This window comes from Hylobates moloch, unplaced genomic scaffold (genome assembly GCF_009828535.3).
Source record: "Hylobates moloch isolate HMO894 unplaced genomic scaffold, HMol_V3 SCAFFOLD_18, whole genome shotgun sequence".
NCBI classification, from domain to species: Eukaryota; Metazoa; Chordata; class Mammalia; order Primates; family Hylobatidae; genus Hylobates; species Hylobates moloch.
The window spans coordinates 32,984,644-32,999,760 of record NW_026652293.1 but is presented as its reverse complement, the minus strand read 5'-3'; the positions used below and the strand labels follow the sequence as shown (position 1 = coordinate 32,999,760).

Below are 15,117 nucleotides of genomic sequence, written 5' to 3'. Positions count from 1 at the left end.
AAAGGAGCCATAAAAAAATGCAATTAAATTTTCAAAAGTAAACAAACATGCTTAAAAAAAAATGAGTGAACAGGCCAGGCGTGGTGGCACTTTGGGAGGCCAAGGCGGGCAGATCATGAGGTCAGGAGCTCGCGACCAGCCTGACCAACATGATGAAACCCCATCTCTACTAAAAATACAAAAATTAGCTGGGCATGGTGGCACATGCCTGTAGTCCCAGCTACCCAGGAGGTTGAGACAGAAGAATCACTTGAACCTGGGAGGCAGAGGTTGCAGTGAGCCAAGATCACGCCACTGCACTCCAGCCTGGGCGACAGAGCAAGATTCTCGGTCTCAAAAATAAATAAAATTTAAAAAAAATTAATAAGAAAAAAAAGAAAAAAATGAAAACAGACTCAGCAAGGAAAGAGAGGATATAAAGAAGAATCAAATAGAAATTTTAGAAGTGAAAAATACAATAATGCTTGAGGTCAACAGTAAAATAGAGAGCAGAGAAATAAGATCAGTGAACTAGAAGATAAAAGAATATAAATTACCTAATTTAAATAACAAGAACAGAATGGGAAAAAAACCAAAACCAAAAACCTAAAGCTATATTTGTGTCACTGGAATATCTCAAGGACAGGAGAAAGACAGTGGGGTTGAAAAAGTACTTAAAGAAATGATGAGCAGGTACAGTGGCTCATGTTTATAATCCCAATACTTTGGGAGGATGAGACAAGAGGATTACCCGAGGCCAGGAGTTTGAGACCAGCCTGGGCAACACTGCAAGACTCCATCCCAACAACAAAAAATTTTAATTAGTCGGGCATGGTGATGCATACCTGTAGTCCTAGCTAGTCAGGAGGCTGAGGTCGAAGGATCGCTTGAGCCCAGGAGTTTGAGATTATAGTGAGCTATGATTGCACTGTAGCTTGGGTGACAGAGTAACACCCTGACTGGGAGAGAACAAAAAACAAAAAACTGAGCGTGGTGGCTCATTCCTGTAACTGGGAGGCTGAGGTGGGAGGATTGCTTTGAGCCCAGGGGTTCAAGACCAGCCTGCACAACATAGAAAGACATCATCTCCATTACAAATTTTTAAAAATTAGTCAGATGTTGGTGGCATGCACCTGTGGTCTCAGTTACTTAGGAGGCTGAGTCAGGAGGATTCCTTGAGTCCGGGAGTTCAAGGCTGCAGTGAGCTATAATCATGCCACTACACTCTAGCCTGGGAAACAGAATGAGACCTTGTCTCAGAAAGTATTTAATTAAAAAAAAAGATAGGCTGGATGCAGTGGCTCACGCCTATAATCCTAGCACTTTGGGAGGCCAAGGCAGGAGGACTCCTTGAGGCCAGGGGTTCAAGACCAACCTGGCCAACATAGTGTGACTCCATTTCTATTTAAAAAAAAAAAAAGATCACTCAGAAAAATTGGAAGCAGTGGTTTACATGTAGTTAAGGGAATTTCATCTGATGGCTTCAATTTTCTTACTAAGATAAATGGTAGAAAGTCTGAGAAGGGCAAAGAACATCTGAAACTACTGTGAGGAACACTAGTTAACTAGGGAAATACTCCAGAATTCCTGGGCAGTGCCGAGGGGCCCACCTTTATGTTACTGACTTCCCTCCTTGTCATACAGGTCTCAGTCTAGTATCACTACTTTAGAAGCTTTCTCTGATCATCCATGTTAAAACACCTCCCTTCCTTTATTATTCTTCTTAAGAGAACAGTGTTCTTTTTCCCTCAGAGAACCTGGCACAAGCTGTAATTCTATGTGTTTACTTCCTAATTGTGTCTCCCACTGGACTATATGCTCCATGAAAGCAAGATTCATGTTGCGTTCATTGTCTTATTTAAATATTCACAGTAATCCCTGTGAGGGAGTTATAATTATCAACATTTTACAGATGAGGAATCTTAGACTTGTAAAGTAACTTGTCCAGCATCAAATAGCAAATTAATGTTGGAAACAGGACTCAGACCTAGGACCGATTTCTAGATCTCATGCTCTTTTCTTATTTAAAAAAAAATCTTGGCTGGGCATGGTAAATCACATCTATAATCCAAGCATTTTGGGAGGCCGAGGCGGGTGGATCACCTGAGGTCAGGAGTTTGAGACCAGCCTGGTCAACATGGCGAAACCCTATCTCTACTAAAAATACAAAAAACAAAAATTAGCCAGGCATGGTGGTGCATGCCTGTGATCCCAGCTACTCAGGAGGCTGAGGCAGGAGAATCACTTGAACCTGGGAGGCAGAGATTGCAGTGAGCCAAGATAGTGCCACTGTACTCAAGCCTGGCAACAGAGCAAGACTCCATCTCAAAAAAAAAAAAGATAAAATAAAATAAAGAATCAACATGCTCTAAATGATAACTCAAAGGCTTCTTTCCTTCTTTCAAGGAGTAAAATACAGACGCATAAATACAAGAATTGTGCCCCAGAGCCTTTTTTCCTTCTTTCTGATTTAGGACAGACAGCTGAAGTGACCAGCAATGTGATCTACAAATAAGTGGGGTGCTAGTCTGGGAGTGTAAGCTTTCAATCACCTAGAAAGTCTATTTGGCTAGTCAAGGAAGCAATTAATAATGTTTCAAATTTTCAGTTTTATCTCAAACCAGAAGGCTGAACATGTCAAGATTTATAAATTTAGATTAGATTGACAGTATGACACAGAAACATTATCTTTAGATGGTAAAATTCTCACTCTGATTTCTAGCTCTTATGCCCATATTTCCTGGAAAATTTTTAGCATGCAGACACAGATACAATGAGAAAAGATAATGACAAGAGAATCACAGACCCCAATAAGTAAAACTCTAGCATCAGATTTATTTTAATTAAGACTGCTACTGGCTGAGTGCAGTGGTTCATAACTGTAATCCTAGTACTTTGGGTGGCTGAGGCAGGAGGATTGCTTGAGCCCAGCAGTTTGATACCATCCTGGACAACACAGTGAGACCCTGTCTCTACAAAAAAATTTCAAAGTAGCCAAAATCACACCACAGCACTCCAGGCTGGGTAACAAAGCGAGATCCTGCCTCTTAAAATAAAAAATAATTATTAAAAAAACAGCTTTGGATTTTTGTTTTTTTTTATTAATTTTTTGCACAGAAAACAATAAACATTTTCTAAAAATACATACAAACAAAAAGATGCATATCAAACATATTAGGAAGGTTGCACATGGGAAGACGGGGAATAGAAATGGGGAGTGGGAATTAAAGAAAATAAATGAGAGAGGGACTTTGTATGGATCAACGATAATAACTCAATCCTCTATTTGACAAAGAAGAAGGAGAAGGAAGAGGAAGAAAAAGAAAGTGGGATAAAGGATCAGAAAGGGAGGAAAATAGAAAAAATTAGAGTATGACTCCAGGGTAGACCTGTTTTGTTGTCGCTGGGTTGGTTGGTTGGTTTGTCTGTTGTATTTTTCATATGTTTCGCCATGTTGGCCAGGCTGGTCTCGAACTCCTAGCCTCAAGTGATCGACCCGCCTCGGCCTCCCAGAGTGCTGGGACTACAGGCGTGAGCCACCACGTCCAGCCCCCACATTGCTTCTGGCCTCCGTGGTAGACCTCCCAGACGGGGCGGTCAGGCAGAGGCGCTCCTCACTTCCCAGACGGGACAGCCGGGCAGAGGCACTCCTCACTTCTTCCCAAACAGGGCGGCCAGGCAGAGGGGCTCCTCACTTCTTCCCAGACGGGGCAGCCGGGCAGAGGCGCTCCTCACTTCTTCCCAGACGGGGCAGCTGGGCAGAAGGGCTCCTCACTTCTTCCCAGACGGGGTGGCCGGGCAGAGGCGCTCCTCACTTCTTCCCAGACGGGGTGGCCGGGCAGAGGCGCTCCTCACTTCCCAGATGATGGGTGGCCGGGCAGAGGCGCTCCTCACTTCCCAGACGGGGCGGCCGGGCAGAGGCGCTCCTCACTTCTTCCCAGACGGGGCGGCCGGGCAGAGGCGCTCCTCACTTCTTCCCAGACGGGGCGGCCGGGCAGAGGCGCTCCTCACTTCTCAGATGGGGCGGCCGGGCAGAGGCGCTCCTCACCTCCCAGACGATGGGTGGCCGGGCAGAGGCGCTCCTCACTTCCCAGACGATGGGTGGCTGGGCAGAGGCGCTCCTCACTTCCCAGACGGGGCGCCCGGGCAGAGGCGCTCCTCACTTCTTCCCAGACGGGGAGGCCGGGCAGAGGTGCTCCTCACTTCTTCCCAGACGGGGCGGCTGGGCAGAGGCGCCCCTCACTTCTTCTCAGACGGGGCGGCCGGGCAGAGGCGCTCCTCACTTCCCAGACGATGGGCGGCCGGGCAGAGGCGCTCCTCACTTCCCAGACGATGGGCGGCCGGGCAGAGGCGCTCCTCACTTCTTCCCAGACGGGGCGGCCGGGCAGAGGCGCTCCTCACTTCCCAGACGGGGTGGCGGCCGGGCAGAGGCGCTCCTCACATCCCAGAGGATGGGCGGCCAGGCAGAGACGCTCCCCACCTCCCAGATGGGGCGGCGGCCGGGCAGAGGCTGCAATCCCAGCACCCTGGGAGGCCAAGGCAGGCGGCCGGGAGGCGGAGGCTGCAGCGAGCCAAGACCACGCCACCGCACTCCAGTCCGGGCAACACCCAGCACCGAGTGAGCGAGACTCCGTCTGCAGTCCCAGCACCTCGGGAGGCCGAGGCGGGCAGAGCACTCGGGGTCAGGAGCTGGAGACCAGCCTGGCCAACATGGCAAAACCGCGCCTCCAGCCAAAGGAGAAAAAGCAGGCAGCGGTGGTGGCGGGTGCCGGCAATCCCAGGCAGCCAGCAGGCCAGGGCAGCAAGCCGACTAGATTCCAGCCTGGGCCACAGAAGGAAGAAAAGAAAGAAAAAAGGAAAGAAAAAAGGAAAGAAAAGAAAGAAAAGAAAGGAAGGAAGGAAGGAAGGAAGGAAGGAAGGAAGGAAGGAAGGAAGGAAGGAAGGAAGGGAAAGAAAGGAAAGAAAGGAAAGAAAGAAAGAAAGGAAAGAGAAAGGAAAGAGAAAGGAAAGAGAAAGGAAAGAAAGGAAGGAAGGCAGGCAGGCAGGCAGGCAAGAAGGAAGGAAGGCTAAAAAAAACTGCTTTTATAGCAACTACTTAAAGCAATTTACAGATTCAATGCAATTCCTATCAAAATACCAATGACATTCTTCACAGAAATAGAAAAAATATCTTAAAATTTGTATGGAACCACAAAAGACCGTGAATGGCCCAAGCAATCCTATGCAAAAGGAATAAACCTGGAGGCATCATACTACCAGACTTCAAAATATACTATAAAGCTATAGTAACCAAAACAGCAAAGTACCAACATAAAAATAAACACACAGACCACACAGAAACAGAAGAGAAACCCTAGAAATTAATTCACGTATCTACAATCAATTGATTTTTGACAAAGGCACCAATGACATTGACTGGGAAAAGAACAGTCTGTTCAATAAATGGTGCTGGGAAAGCTGGATATCCACAGGCAAAAGAATGAAACTAGACCCCCCAATCTCTCACCTTTATAAAAAGCAATTCAAAATGAATCGAAGACCTAAATGTAAGACTCAAAACTATAAAACTACTAGAAGAAAATATAGCGGAGGGCCAAGCACGGTGGCTCACACTTGTAATCCCAACACTTTCGGAGGCCGAGGTGGGCAGATTACCTGAGGTCAGGAGTTCGAGACCAACCTGACCAACATGGTGAAACCCTGTCTCTACTAAAAATACAAAAATTAGCTGGACATGGTGGCGGGCACCTGTAACTCCCAGCTACTCGGGAGGCTGAGGCAGGAGAATCACTTGAACCTGGGAGGCGGAGGCTGCAGTGAGCTGAGATGGTGCCACTGCACTCCAGCCTGGGTGACAAGAGCAAAACTTCGTCTCAAAAAAACAAACGAAAAAGATAGCGGAAACACTTCAGGACATTCATCTGAGAAGATTTTATGAACAAACCTCAAAAGCACAGGCCAGGCATGGTGGCTCATGCCTGTAATTCTAGCACTTTGGGAGGCCGAGGCAGGAGGATCACTTGAGTTCAAGACCAGCCTGGGAACCATGGTAAGGCCCTGCCTCTACAAAAAATTTTAAAAACTACCTGGGCATGGTGGTACATGACTATAGTCTCAGCTAATTGGGAGGCTGAAGCAGGAGGATTGCTTGAGCCTGAGGGGTTAAGGCTGCAGTGAGCCACGACCACACCACTGTACTCCAGCCTGCGTAATAGAGTGAGACCCTGTCAAAAAAAAAAAAAAAAAGCACAGGCAACAAAAACAAACGTAGACAAATGGGATTATATCAAACTAAAAGCTTCTGCACAGCACAGCAAAGGAAACAATCAACAGAGTGGAAAGACAACCTACAGAATGAGAGAAATTATTTGTAGATTATTCAGCTGGCAGAGATTAATATCCAGAATATATTAAGAAACTCAAACATCTCAACAGAAAAATAAACAATCCAATTTAAAAGTGGGCAAATGACCTGAATAGATATTTCTCAAAAGAAGACATACAAATGGCCAACAAATATATAAAGAAATTGCTCAACACCACTAATCATCAAGGAAATGCAAATCAAAACGACAATGAGGTATTATCTCATCTCAGGATGGCTATTAACAAAAGACAAAAAATAACAAATACTGGATGTAGAGAAGAGAATTCTTATACATTGTTGGTGGGAATGTAAACTAGTATAGACTCTATGGAAAGCAGTGTGAAGGTTCCTCAAAAAACTACAAATAGAACTACCATATCCAGCAATCCCACTAATGGACATTTATTCAAAGGAAAGGAAATCAGAATATCAAAGAGACATCTGTACCCCCCCCCGGTTTACTGCAGCACTATTCACAATAGCAAGATGCAGAATCAATCTATGTGTCCAATAACAGATGAATGAATAAAGAACAAGTGGTGTACATACATAATGGAATACTATACAGCCATCAAAAAGAATAAAATCCTGTCATTCACAGCAACATGGATGGAGGACATTATGTTAAGTGAAATAAGCCAGGAGCAGAAAATTAAACACAGCATGTTCTCACTCATATGTGAAAGCTAAAAAAAGTGATCTCATAGAAGTAAAAATAGAACAGGTTAGTAGAGGCTGGCAACTGGTAGAGGGAAGAGGAGGATAGGCAGAGATTGATTAAAGGATACATAATCACAGCTAGACAGGAGGAGTTAGTTCTAGTGTCCTACACACTGTAGGATGACTACAGTTAACAATAATTTGTAGTTTCAAATAGCTACAAGGATGATAGTGAATATTTCCAATATAAATGTTTGAGATGATGAATATGCTAATTACTCCAATCTTATCACTATACATTATATGTATTGAAGCATCATTACATACCCCATAAATATGTACAATTATTATATGTCAATTTAAAAATAGGCCAGTGCCAGGCATGGTGGTTCACACCTGTAATCCCAGCACTTTGGGAGACCAAGGAAGGTGGATCATTTGACGTCAGGAGTTTGAGACCAGCCTGGCCAACATGGTGAAACCCTGCCTCTACTAAAAATACAAAAATTAGCTGTGCATGGTGTCAGGCGCCTGTAGTCCCAGCTACTTCGGAGGCTGAGCCAGGAGGATCAAATGAACCCAGGAGGCAGAGATTGCAGTGAGCCAAGACTGCAGTGAGCCGAGACTGCACCACTGCACAGAGTGAGATTCCATCTCAAAAAAAAAAAAAAAAAAAAAAAAAGTAGGCCAGGCATGTTGGCTCATGCCTGTAATCTCAGTACTTTGGAAGCCTGAGGCAGGAGGCTAACTTGAGGCCAGGAGTTCGAGACCAGCCTGGGGAACATGGCAAGACCCTGTCTCTACAAAAAATAAAAGAAGAAAAAGAAAATTTTTTAACACACACAAAAAAGACTGCTACCAATATCACTGATCCTTTGAATTGAGTAAATAAGTAAAAAAATTTTAAATGTGTATGTTAAACATTTTCTAAAATCAATATGCTATTAGAAACTGTATGATATTTCCAGTTTTTTGTTTTTGTTGTTTTTTGTTGTTGTTGTTGTTACAGTCTCACTCTTGTCGCTCAGGCTGGAATGCAATGGCACAATCTTGGCTCACTGCAACCTCCACCTCCGTGTTCAAGCAATTCTCTCTGCCTCAGCCTCCTCAGTAGCTGGGATTACAGGCGCCCACCACCACGCCGGGCTAATTTTTGTATTTTTAGTAGAGACAAGGTTTTGCCATGTTGGCCAGGCTGGTCTCGAACTCCTGACCTCAGGTGATCCACCTGCCTTGGCCTCCCAAAGTACTTGGATTACAGGCGTGAGCCACTGCCCTCGGCTGCTATTACCAATTCTAAAAGTATTCACAAGGTGGGAGCGGTGGCTCACGCCTGTAATCCCAGCACTTTCGAAGGCCTAGGCAGTAGATCACTTGAGGTCAGGAGTTTAGGACCAGCCTGGCCAACATAGTGAAATCCCATCTCTACTAAAAAAAAAAATACAAAAATTAGCCAAGTGTGGTGGCACGTGCCTGTAACCCCAGCTACTCTGGAGGCTGAGGCACGAGAATTGCTTGAACCTGGAAAGCAGTGGTTGCAGTGAGCCAAGATGGCGCCACTGCACTCCAGCCTGGGTGACAGAGCAAGACTCTGTCTCAAGGAAAAAATAATAACAGTAATAAATAAAAAATAAAAGTATCAACTGAATAACTTTCTTCTCGGTATGAATATTTTCAAACACGAAAAAAAATGTATAAAGCAACTTTTACAAATTGAGACAAGAACTGGGAACATGTTCCTTTGCATATTCTCAGTAGTATCAAATCTTGACTGTTTGAAGATGGATATGATTTGTATAAAGAGATTAAATAATTCAGAACCCTTCTTGATGAAGAAGACAGGTAATCACACTGGGGTAACACAATTAGGGACAACAAGTTATTTTTCTGACCCTCAGTTTCCTCATCTGAAGGCAGTCTGAGAAGAAGAGGTAGAAAATACATTTCAAGCATGTAGCCTCTCAAAGACATTACTCTGAGGACAAATATTTAGTCAGACTTGCTTAAAACCCACACCTATTATCTTATCCATATAAAGCATTCGCTATAGTGCCTAACATACAATAATAAGCATTTAATAAATGTTAACTACTACTATTAGCTAGTAGTTACATTTCCAAAGGATAACTGAATCTGGCAAAGTTAAGGCCTTAGCATTTGTTCTTTTGATTTACAAGACAAGTTTTCTCTTTTTAATCTAATATACTGAGCACTGGCTAGGGGCAGTGGCTCATGCCTGTAATCCCAGCACTTTGGGAGGCCGAGGCAGGTGGATCACTTGAGGTCAGGAGTTCAAGATCAACCTGGCCAACATGGTGAAACCCCATCCCTACTAAAAATACAAAAATTAGCTGGGCGTGGTGGTGGGCACCTGTAGTCCCAGCTACTCAGGAGGCTGAGGGCAGGAGAATCGCTTGAACCCAGGAGGTGGAGGCTGCAGTGAGCTGAGATTGCGCCACTGCACTGCAGCTTGGGCAACACAGCGAGACTCCATCTCAAAATAATAAGGCCGGGCGCGGTGGCTCACGCTTGTAATCCCAGCACTTTGGGAGGCCGAGGCAGGTGGATCACGAGGTCAGGAGATCGAGACCACGGTGAAACCCCGTCTCTACTAAAAATACAAAAAAAATTAGCCGGGCGTGGTGGCGGGCACCTGTAGTCCCAGCTACTTGGAGAGGCTGAGGCAGAAGAATGGCGTGAACCCAGGAGGCGGAGCTTGCAGTGAGCCGAGATCGCGCCACTGCACTCCAGCCTGGGCAACAGAGTGAGACTCCGTCTCAAAAAAAAAAAAAATAAAAATAATAATAATAATAATAATAATATACTGAGCATGATCATTAAATTGAGATTAGAAAGAAATGTTAACACTGGCATAATCTCCTAAATTGTTGTGCAGCTGTGTAAGCGACTTTTAACTTTAACATATATAATACAGAAATTTACCCTAGTTCCTATGACAGGCTGGAAAAATTCAAAGAGACTGCAGGCATGAAGAACTTTGTGAAAAACAAGGAATGTAGAGGTCTTCTTCTTTCCTAAATTATTCCAAAATGCCTCAGTTACAGCCTCATTTCATCCTACTCTTCCTTGGAACACATTACTGGAACTTAATAGTTTTATATATATAAAGTCACAGCAAAAGTATAAACCAGTATGTGGCATCCAGGAGCAGGGATACCTCTAACATAGGTGTAGGAAGGCTGTGTGGCACAGTGGAACGAGTATATATTTAAAATTCGACAGACTTGCACATGAATTAGGACTCCACTATTTACTTGCAGTATGACCCTCAGGAAGTTAACTTCTCTGAACTTCAGTTTATCTGTATGTAAACGGGAATGATAATAGCTACCTTACAGAGTTTTTGCGAAAATTCCACGAAAATATATGTAAAATGCCTGGCACATAGGCATTCAATAAATGACAGTTATTATTATTGCCAAATTTACATTCTATTCTATAGCTGTGGACAAATCATATTCCATACTTATGAGTTTATCAACTATAAAGATATAAAGGTGTATCTTTTTTTTTTTTTTTTTTGAGACAGAGTCTTGCTCTGTCGCCCAGGCTGGAGTGCAGTGGTGCAATCTCGACTCACTGCAACCTCCGCCTCCTGGATTCAAGCGATTCTCCTGCCTCACCCTCTGAGTAGCTGGGACTACAGGCATGCGCCACCACACCCGGCTAATTTTTGTATTTTTAGTAGAGATGGGGTTTCACCATGTTGGTCAGGCTGGTCTCGAACTCCTGACCTCGTGATCCACCCGCCTTGGCCTCCCAAAGTGCTGGGATTACAGGTGTGAGCCACTGCGCCCGGCCAAGATATATCTCTTTCAAATTAAAACTTGAAGTAACAAAATTACTCCACACATAAGCAAAACTACACAGATAAGACCTTCCCAATTGATTTTCAGCATTGGTTTTTGAAAACCAAAGTACTAAATTGGCTGTGATTTCCCATCTCAAAGGTCAACATCAGAAATTAGTTTTTCCATAACAATAATAATTCTCCCACTGTCACATGAAGACATAAGGTTTTTTGTTGTTGTTTGTTTGAGACAGAGTCTTGCTCTGTCGCCCAGGCTGGAGTGCAGTGGTATGATCTCGGCTCACTGCAACCTCTGCCTCCTGGGTTCAAGTGATTCTCCTGTCTCAGCCTCCCGAGTAGCTGGGATTATAGGAACATATTGCCACACTCAGCTAATTTTTGTATTTTAGTAGAGATGGGGTTTTGCCATCTTGGCCAGGCTGGTCTCGAACTCCTGACCTCAGGTGATCCACCTGCCTCAGCCTCCCAAAGTGCTGGGATTACAGGCATGAGCCACCACGCCCGGCCCGATGTAAGTTATTTTATATTGGCAAATCTCTAAATGGACACAAGTTATAGGAGTTATTTCTGACATAAGAATGACTTCTCAACTGCGCATAGTGGCTCATGCCTATAATCCCAGTGCTTTGGGAGGCCAAGGTTGGAAGATTGCTTGAGGCAAGGGGTTTGAGGCCAGCCTTGGCAACAGAGTGAGACCTTATCTCTACAAAAATAAAAATAAAAAAATTAGCCAAGCTATAGTCCCAGCTACTCAGGAGGCTGAATCAGGAGGATCACATGAGCCCAGGAGTTTTGTGCTACTGCACTCTAGCCTGGGCAACAGAACAAGGCCCTGTTTCTTAAAAAATTAAAAAAAAAAAAAAAGACTTCTCAAAGTCAAAAAAAAAAGGTTTGCCCCATTAGAAATGAAAAATGTTGAAATTAGCCAGGCGTGATGGCACAACCCTGTGGTCCCAGCTACATGGGAGGCTGAGCTGGGAGGATCACTTGAGCCCAGGAGGTTGAGACTGCAGTAAGCCGTGTTTGCACCACTGCACTCCAGCCTGGGTAACAGACTGAGACCCTGTCAAGAAAAAAAAAAAGAATGAAAAATGTTTATTATAAATTAGTAAGAGGCAATAAATGAATTCATAGTCCTGGAATCAGGCTCATTTGGCCTTCTCAGTTATTTCTAAGAAAATAATTAAATGGCTACTGGAGCACTTCAAAATCAAATCCAATTAACAGCACATAATTTTTGTTTCCTCTGTTTATTTTTTTTACCATGAAAAGCCATGGTCCGAAGCAGTCGATCAGCCACCTCCTGTGGGAATACTCCAGGTTCCTGCAGACACAATGTTCCATCTTGTCTGGCTGAACAGAACTTCTCAAGGTGAGTAGTCAAGAAATTCAAGCAGATATCAAGTAAGGAATAGGGAGATGCCTCCTCCTTGGAGCCCAGGGAAAAATATAAAAGAAACACAAAAACCAACAAGTTAGTTTCCAGAAAAGCAGAGAACAAAACATTCATGTACTCATTTCACAAGTATTTCTTTAGTGTCTATCATATGCTAGACACTGTGTAAGGCATACAATCTGTGATCTATGTTCTCAAGAAGCAATAGAAGTGAAACACTGAAACAAACATTTACATATAGCCCCATTAGTACTAAAATAGAGGACACACTGGGTACTAAGTATGCACAAAGCAGGGGGTTCTAATCAGTCAGGGATGGTGAGTGGAAGACCTCAGAGCTTAGGAAGCTCGAAACCAACTAAAGCATCACAATATGCTGTTCAGACATGAGTATGAAGCTGAGAGAGCTATTTTTAAAAAATAGGGTAGGGCCGAGGTGGGAGGATCACTTGAGGCCAGGAGTTCGAGACCAGCCTGGCCAACATGGCAAAACCCATCTCCACTAAAAATACAAAATTAGCCAGGCATGGTGGGGGACACCTGTAGTTCCAGCTACTCAGGAGGCTGAGGCAGGAGAATCACTTGAACCCAAGAGGCGGAAGTTGCAGTGAGCCGAGATTATGCCACTGAACTCCAGCCCGGGTGACAGAGTGAGGCTCTGTCTCAAAAAACAAGGCCAGGTGTGGTGGCTCACGCCTGTAATCCCAGCACTTTGGGAGGCCGAGGCGGGTGGATCACCTGAGGTCGGGAGTTCGAGACCAGCCTGACCAACATGGAGAAGCCCTGTCTCCACTAAATACTAATACAAAATTAGCCGAGTGTGGCAGCACATGCCTGTAATCCCAGCTACTTGGGAGGCTGAGGCAGGAGAATCGCTTGAACCTGGGAGGTGGAGGTTGCAGTGGGCTGAGATCATGCCATTGCACTCTAGCCTGGGCAACAAGAGCGAAACTCCGTCTCATAAAACAAACAAAAAAGACAAGCTTATCCTAAGACTCATATGGAAATGCAACACCTAGAATAGCCAAGACTATCTTGGAAAAGAAAAACAAAGTTGAAAGACTTTGACTACTAAAGCAATCAAAACTGTATGGCACCAGCATAAGGATAGACATATAGATCAATGAACTAGAATTCAGAGTTCAGAAATAAACTCTTACACTCGTGGTCAATTGATATTGACAAGAGTGCCAGGGTAATTCAACGGGCTTGCTTTTTGGCCGGGCACAGTGGCTCACGCCTGTAATCCCAGCACTTTGGGAGGCCAAGGCGGGCGGATCATGAGGTCAGGAGATCGAGACTATCCTGGCTAACACGGTGAAACCCCATCTCTACTAAAAATACAAAAAAATTAGCCAGGCATGGTGGTGGGCGCCTGTAGTCCCAGCTACTCCGGTGGCTGAGGCAGGAGAATGGCGTGAACACAGGAGGCGGAACTTGCAGTGAGCCGAGATCATGCCACTGCACTCCAGCCCAGGTGACAGAGCAAGACTCCGCCTCAAAAAAAATAGGCTTTTCAACAAATGATGCTGGGACCACTGGACATCAACACACAAAAGAATAAAGACAGTGTCCTATCTCACACCATGTAGAAAAATTACCTCAAAATAGATCAAGGTCCTAAATATAAGAGTTAAGATTGTTTCTCTTAGAAGAAAACATAGGTGTAAAAAGTCCGGGCTTTAGATTAGTAAAGTTTCTTAGATATGACACCAATGTATATCTATTAAACTTCAAAAAAATTAAAAACTTTTGTGCTTCAAAGATCACCATAAAGAAAGTGAAAAGGACACGGTGGCTAACTCCTGTAATGCCAGAACTTTGAAAGGCTGAGGCAGGAATATTGCTTGAGCCCAGCAGTTTGAGACCAGTCTGAGGAACATGGTGAAACCCTGTCTCTACAAAAAATACAAAAATTACCCAGGTGTGGTGGCGCATGCCTGTAACCCCAGCTACTTGGAAGGCTGAGGCAGGAGAATCGCTTGAACCCGGGAGGCGGAGGTTGCAGTGAGCCAAGATTGCGCCATTGCACCCCAGCCTGGGTGACAAGAGGGAAACTCCATCTCAAAAAATAAATAAATGTAAAATAAACTGATAAGAACAGATACTACACTTGATCTTAGCCAAAAGGCCGAGAAATAGTCAAAGGTAGGCCAGGTGCAGTGGCTTATGCCTGTAATCCCAACACTTTGGGAGGCCAAGGTGGATGGATCACCTGAGGTCAGGAGTTCGAGACCAGCCTGGCCAACATGGTGAAGCCTCATCTCTACTAAAAATACAAAAATTAGCTGGTGTGGTCATAAGTGTCTGTAGTCCCAGCTACTTGGGAGGCTGAGGCAGGAAAATTGCTTGAACCCAGGAGGCAGAGGTTGCAGTGAGCCAGGATGGTGCCACTGCACTCCAGCCTGGGCGATAGAGCCAGACTCCATCTCAAAAAAAAAAAAAAAAAAAAAAGGCAAAGGGGGCCGGGCACAGTGGCTCACACCTGTAATACTTGGGAGGCTGAGGCAGGCAGATCACCTAAGGTCAGGAGTTCGAGACCAGCCTGGCCAACATGGAGAAACCCCATCTCTACTAAAAATACAAAATTAGCTGGGCATGGTGGTGCATGCCTGTAATCCCAGCTACTTGGGAGGCTGAGGCAGGAGAATTGCTTGAACCCGAGAGGCAGAGGTTGCGATGAGCCAAGATCGCACCATTGCACTCCGGCCTGGGCAACAAGAGCGAAACTCCGTCTCAAAAAAAAAAAAACAAAAAACAAAAAAAGTTAGCCAGGCATGTTGGCAGATGCCTATAATCTCAGCTACTAGGGTAAGGCTGAGGCAGGAGAATTGCTTGAACCCGGAAAGTAGAGATTGCAATAAGCCGAGATCACGCCATTGC

At 44.7% G+C, this 15,117-nt stretch overlaps 1 protein-coding gene and 1 pseudogene across 3 annotated transcripts in view; both read right to left on the bottom strand.

Moving 5' to 3' along the window:
- Positions 1-15,117, bottom strand: part of ZYG11B (zyg-11 family member B, cell cycle regulator) — a 112,638-nt gene that overhangs the window by 70,460 nt on the left and 27,061 nt on the right. For all 3 annotated transcript variants that reach the window (XM_032136574.2, XM_058430524.1, XM_058430523.1), the window contains one exon: positions 12,102-12,267. In XM_032136574.2, coding sequence (XP_031992465.1) covers positions 12,102-12,267 — 166 coding nt within the window. The remainder of the gene's footprint in view (positions 1-12,101; positions 12,268-15,117) is intronic.
- LOC116458185 (U2 spliceosomal RNA) lies at positions 14,227-14,377 on the bottom strand (annotated as a pseudogene).